This window comes from Pseudoliparis swirei, chromosome 3 (genome assembly GCF_029220125.1).
Source record: "Pseudoliparis swirei isolate HS2019 ecotype Mariana Trench chromosome 3, NWPU_hadal_v1, whole genome shotgun sequence".
NCBI lineage: Eukaryota > Metazoa > Chordata > Actinopteri > Perciformes > Liparidae > Pseudoliparis > Pseudoliparis swirei.
Window position 1 is genome coordinate 7545174 of NC_079390.1, and position 7107 is coordinate 7552280.

Sequence of the window (7107 nt, forward strand, 5' to 3'; positions counted from 1 at the left end):
TTGGCAATACAATTGGCAACACTATTCTGTTGTTTATCAGACTTGGGGGGACACGGCCTTCTCCATTGCTGCCCCCTCCCTCTGGACCTCCCCCCAGCCACGGATTTATTTAAATCTGCTTTGGACCTGTGATGCTAGTTAAGACATGTTTTTTGTTTTGTTTCTCATTGTTATGTCATCTCTCTTGTCTACATTGTTATTTCTTCTATTGTTTACTTTTACCATGTAAAGTGCCTTGAGTATTACATTGCTTTTTTATTATGATACATCAACTTTGTACATTCAAAGACTGTCAAAAAAGCCGATCAAAAATGTTTATACTGTTGCATAATAAAAGGCCTACAGGCCAATTAAATGTGTCTAATACCTTTAAAGTGAAATTCCTGGCGATCCAGGAATAAGGCTATTTGCTCTTGTTCCATCTGGGGCGATGTCATCTCTCCTGGTTCATTTAGTATTTCAGCCTTTAATTATTTGCCACATATGTCAACAGGAAAATATAAACACAAACATTAGCCTATACAGATCTCATTCAGAGTCAGATCACTTTGACTTATACATGTTTTCAGTCAGGAAGAAATGAATGTGAATAAAAAGTAGACTCCTTCCAGGCTTAACATGGTATTTTATTTATAAAGTGGTTCAATGTCTGATTGAACCACTTTTATTTCAAACTTCCTCTTCCATATTAAGTTTTTGTCTTTACCACCGATTATCCAAACAATGGCTACTGCATGGAGTGAGACTTGGTAGCTCATATTTTGAATAAGACAACTTCACATGTTAATGATTTGTTTGTCTGCATACCAAATGAATTTGACCAAGCAAGAAATGATCCAGCCTAAAACCACAGCGTTCTACATGGAGCTTCTGCTCTGCCCTCCTGCTGTGTGTGCTTTGAACCAGAGCTTAAATCCCATTGAGCTGCTACATCCCAGTGCTCTAAGTGTTGCTGCAGGAATATTCCAGTGTCCTAACACGGTGCAAGGAGTCTCCCTCTCACCTCAGCCATGCAGCACACGGATTTGACCCAAAAAATCTCTCAAGTTGACAGGAAATGTGGACGTAGTTTCCACATCAAACGGCGGGCTGCAGAATGGTGTTTGTGTATTGTGACGGACGGAGCGAGGATGGAGGTGAGGGAGAGGAGGCCACAGCGTCATTCACACCTGAGTGTCAAGCCAGATTTCTTAGAGAGGAGTGTGGACACGCAGACCAGCATTTCTCTCTGTGCACACCTGAGTGTGGAGGTATACACTACTAAGGCCTTCAGACTCAGAGAGAAGCACAGTTTGTGTATTGTAAGGTTTTTTGTTCTTTTCACCTCAATTTCTTTTTATTTTATACAGTCCAATATCACAAATGATGAATTCCCCTCAGAGGGCTTTACAATCTGTACACATACGACATCCCTGTCCCAGGACCTCACATCAGATCAGGAAAACTCCCAAGAAATAGAAAAAAACCTTTAACAGGGAAAAAAGGGCAAGAATCCTTCAGGAGAACAACAGAGGAGGATCCCTCTCCAGGATGGACAGATGCAATGTATGTCATGTGACCAGAAGGAACATTACAGAGTTCCAACACATTCAATGAGTATGACAGAGACACGTTACTCCAAATTCTCCCATCGGTGACTTTTGTTGAGATCTGGTGACTGAAAGTCACAGCCTAGATTCACAGGGATTCACACACACACACACACACACACACACACACACACACACACACACACACACACACACACACACACACACACACACACACACACACACACACACACACACACACACACACACACACACACACACACGCACACGCACACACACACACACACATATATATATATAGTTATATTATATATATATATAAAATATATATACATACACAGTATATATATTATGTATATGAGAGATAGACAGATATATTCATTATTAAACTATCCAATGTTGCCATCTAGTGGCTTCTTTCCACCTCTCACTCTTCTTGTGCCTCTAACATGAAACACTAACAGCATGAGATACTAAGTTGGCCAATTAAAATTGGGCCAAGGTATATGACAAGCTTAAAAAAGTGAAATATGCAGATATTAAGCTCATGAATAAAACATACACGCCATGTTTCTGAAAGAGAGAGTAAAGTGTTCGGTGGTCACCGAAACTCTGGCAGCACGTGACTCCGCTTCACCGGCCCATCTGTTTTGGTATCGCTCCAAAGCTGCATTAATGAAAGTCACGTGACGGTCAGCAGCAGTTTGAGTTATGGTCGTCAGGGCCCATTGTTCGTGGGAGGAGGAGTAAATGTGATTACTTAACTTTTGATGTAAAGCAATCATCCGGAGTAATGTCTCATCTTCAGACTGTTATGACCTCAACACATCACGTGCTCTTCGTCCGACCTGGCAAGAGAACCACAGATGGCATGACGTGTCATTTGAGTTCATTTTTTATTTTAAAAACAATAAAAGCTAAATACACAATTGAATTGAATCCATTTCCATGCGCCGTCTTAGATTGTATCCTTCTGAAGCCCGTCTTATTTTTGCAAATTTAAATTCACTTGGCCCCAAACACTGCGAGTCTGACACTAGCCTGGGAACTGGCTGCGCATTGGACTGCGTGTTATCCGGTGTTTTGATGTCTCGATCGGTGGAAACACAACCGACCAGGAAGGAGAAAAAAGAAGCCCGATTTGTCACCTCAACACATTATAGCTGACTGAAGCCTCACACTCCGGCAGCCGCTTCAATACACTTCCGCTATCCACACACTGGGTTTTGTTTTCTGACGCGCACCAGGAGGCCGCTGCGGAGCAGAGGATGTGCCACAGACTGAAGTGGCAGAAAAGTGTGATTGCTGCTTTACCTGTCAGGTTATTACCCTTGTGTATCCGAATCTGATCATATTTTAGTTTTCAGAAATATTATGGAGAACACTAGTTGTACCATAAGGTTCATATATAGAAGTAGGGAAATTCCTTCAGTCTTCAATTTATCCAAAAAACTAAACAAGTAGATAATTTAGAAATGTTTTTAGGGATCGAATCAACTTAGATGCAGGCATTGAGAAGAAGATCTCAGTGTTGTGTGACCTGACACTCCTGCGGGTAAGGGCCAGCTCTGTCTCGACTAAATAGGCACATTAACGGGTCGGAGGGGATCAAACAGACACCTATTAGCCGAGGCAGTGGATAGGTGTGTATCACATCAAAGGCACGCGTTTGTAAAGCTTGGCATATCCACTAAGATGTGCACGAGGGTGGGGTGCGGCGGGGGTCGTTCTGTGTCTGTCAAGCCGAGTATAAAACTCTCGCACGTCCTTGAATCGCCAGTGTCGCGGAGAGACTTGAGGACACGTATCTTATTTTGCTTTTGTGCTTGAACGCTGCCGAGGAGAATGGCTTTCGGGTTGGATTTAACTGGCCGTCATGTTTCCGAGATAAACACGTTTTATTTGGGACACTACTGGCCCGCGGCATGCCCGGACACAAACAAGGAGGAGGATTACGCACAGGAGAGCAGAGGTGAGTGACATATTTATATATATATATTTGTTATATGGCTCAGTCAACCAATTCTAAAGTATGCGACGGAACAATATGCTCTCTTTAATTGTGGTTGCAAAGATGTAGAAAGTTAAAGTTTAACGTATTTATATATTTCTTTATTCCAGACTCATGGGTCCATAAAACAACAAACACAAATACAACAAGAATATATAAAACAAATACAATACAACACGAGGACACAGGTCCAACCATTGCAGCTAAAAAGTCACTCGTGGTTAAAAAACATACAAACACTTGTTCCATTGCTTCCAGAAACAAGAAATTATTTCCTCAAGTCGTTATATAAAATAAGAGAATCCTTTGTTATTTATTTCTTAGGAAATGTATTGGGGTAAAGTGGACACAATACATAGTAAGATCACATATAACAATAGGCATAATCTCCAAATTGAGTTACTTACAATGGGGTTATTTCCAATTGGGAGGTCAAAAAAGCATAAAAATAAATAACTTTTCTTTCTCCCTCCACAGTGCATCGTGATGCTCGCCACAGGACGCGCTCGGACACCCAGAGCCGCCGGAAGCGCACAACTTTCAACAAGGCTCAGCTCAGCGAGCTGGAGAGGGCCTTCTCTGTCACACAGTACCCGGACATTAAAATGAAGGAGTCTCTTGCATCTGTTACTGGGCTACCGGAGTCTAAAATACAGGTATGCCACATGCTTCTCAAACTTCCAGTGCGTGTATTTGGGTATACGTCAAACAAATAAATAACCAAATGTCTTTCTTTTGACCTGATAGGTCTGGTTCCAAAATCGACGTGCGCGCTATTTCAAGAGCAAGAAACCAACTAAAGAGGCGCCCACGCCCTCCACAAACTACCTGTATCCGTTTTCCTACATCCGATGTCCGAGCCCACCATTCCCACAGCTGGTTCCTTTTTTCCTCCTACTCCCAGCCCACCGTCCCGAGCAGGGACTCCAAGTCTACCTCAGTCCACCAGGCTCTCAACCATACTGGGGAGTCAAACCATGACCCTGCCCGCATATACGTCTCCTGTCGCCGCAGACCGAGCTACGCGCTGCTCCCCGCATGGACCAGGTCTCCAGGGAGTCCCCCAAGACCACCAAACCCCAGACTTCACTGATTACTGCCACGATATGCTCCCACAGCGTGAACTTATTGAATGGGACGTAACGGAGGACTTTGAGGCTTTCCTCGCAGAGGGATCCCAGTCGGTTGGTAGATCCCAGCCGGTTGGTAGCCGCTGCGCTGCAGTCGGACACCCTGGACCGAAGGAGAGCGTCCAGAGTCAGCTGGACCCTCCGAGCTTATACAGCACCGACGAGTCCACGGACGACCTGTCCGATCTCTGCCTTCAACAGCTGGGCGACTTCAATCTGTCGGATTTGGATATTTCTGCTGCAATGATTGATTATCTGTTGGGTTGACTGACATGTTGGAAGCAAGTGTCGTTCATACACCACATTCTAAATACGCTTATAACTAGTGCTATAGTCAACAACTCTTCTCGGCTCGCGCACGATGCGCGCACACTGGTGAGCAAGTTATGTGCATCCCTGTGTTACTGTGTATAAATGTATATATCCGTCTTTTGTCATAAAGATATAACGAGAATATCGGTAATATGTGATTAATCCACAGAAACCTGTGATTAATTTAATTAAAATTTGTAATCGTTTCACAGCCCTACTTATAACACATTATTTATAGTGGGACTGCTCTCATGAAAATACTTTCTGATGTTATTTAAATGCATTGAACTATTGTTATTTACACATTGTAGATTATTATTGATACTTTACAAATAAAACATATTTATTCAATACCATTACGATGCTGTTCATTCATATTGCCTTATATTGACCGTGAAGTCACGCGGCGCCGTGGCTTAGATGGTTAAAGCGCCTGTTTAGTAAACAGGAGATCCTGGGTTCGAATCCCAGCGGTGCCTTTTCGATACCGATTCAATTGAGAGTGTAAAATAAGCGTCATACAGACGACATGGAGATGTCTACCTTAAACTGCGGCTGCATTTTTACTGTCTTTGTAACAAAAAGGCAACATATTTTACTCTGAAGCGATGCCAGACGTATTATTTCACGTTTGGTCTTTACTTGCTGAAGGCAGTTACAATGCTACTCACACGGAGTTTTATGAATGGTGATCTATAATGATCCATGTTGCTGTCACGAGAGGTTTCGAGGACATGGCTCAATTAAATTAGCTCATCTCTCATCCAATCAGAAGTCGTTTTTGACAATGATTTGCAACACATTTGCAAACGTTTTACAACCCACGTTGTTGTTGTCCTGTGAAGGATCTATTGGAGTCAAGATAATGTAATTCACAATTCTAGCATTCATGTACACTATATTATTAGCCGAAATAGTGGAAAGAGAACATGAGACCTTATGATATATACGGCAGGCTATTCAGTATGTCCTTCTCACTGTATCAACATTGTGTATTTAGGATGGGTAAGTGCACCAGTGGTGTATGAATGCAAAGAGAACAGAACACAGTGTCACAGTGAATTAATTACATAGGATGACATGTAAAACTAGAATGGGCACTCGGTAGAGCGCATACCTTCGCATATCACAAGATTGGGCATTGAATTATGAACATTTTGGCATTAGTTGCATGCCAATTGGACAAAAATGTATGGTGCTATGGTAAAAAAAAGATGTTGACCTTTCCATGACCTTGACCTTGACCTTTGACCCGATTGATCCCAAAATCTAATCAAATGGTCCCCGGATAATAACCAATCATCCCACCAAATTTCATGCGATTCAAGAAGATTTGACCTGTTCATGACCTTTGACCTTGACCTTTGACCCGATCCCAAAATCTAATCAACTGGTCCCCGGAAAATAACCAATCATCCCAGCAAATTTCATGCGATTCAGTTCAATACATTTTGAGTTCTGCGAATAACACGCATACAAATAAATAAATAAATACACGGCGATCAAAACATAACCTTCCGCATTTTCAATGCGAAGGTAATAATGACAAAGGTCTACAAACACAAACATATAAAATGCTCTTAATTGACGTGTATTCATTTTTGTCCAGCAGAGGGCGCACCTCTCAAGAGAGCAACTGTCTGCTGGACAGAGAATCACAAGGGCACGGTGCAAAACAATCTTTTATTCCAGTAGTGATGTAGAAAAAACAGGCTACGTTAGAATATGATAAATACATTCAGTCTGCATTTTTTTGGACATAGAATAGTCTGCCTGCCCCGTTTTGGACTTGTTTGCTTCTTGGACTGATCTCCCGGGTTTGATCCCACCTGTTTTCAAGTAGAGACATTCATCTTTGTTTCCCCTGTCTCAGAGTATTGGGTTCCAGTTTGTTGCTCCGTGACAACAATCATTGTCCTTAACTACAGAGTGTTTTCTACCAGCTCCAGGACACATCTTCAACGAGTTCATGGTAAATGGTTAAAAGTATTTATAAGGTCAACAACTAAGGGAAATGCATGTTGTCATTCATGACCATGTTGAATGTTTCGTGTTTCTTGAATGTTGTTGGTGACATATTGCTTAGTTGGCGGCTTTGAATATG

At 42.2% G+C, this 7107-nt stretch overlaps 1 protein-coding gene across 1 annotated transcript; it reads left to right on the forward strand.

Moving 5' to 3' along the window:
• Positions 1 to 3395: 3395 nt before the first annotated feature.
• Positions 3396 to 4703, forward strand: LOC130191671 (homeobox protein orthopedia B-like). The gene is made up of 3 exons (XM_056411326.1): positions 3396 to 3522; positions 4039 to 4217; positions 4309 to 4703. The coding sequence occupies exons 1-3, from the start codon at positions 3396 to 3398 to the stop codon at positions 4540 to 4542; spliced, it is 540 nt and encodes a 179-aa protein (XP_056267301.1). The 3' UTR covers positions 4543 to 4703.
• The last annotated feature ends 2404 nt before the right edge of the window (positions 4704 to 7107 follow it).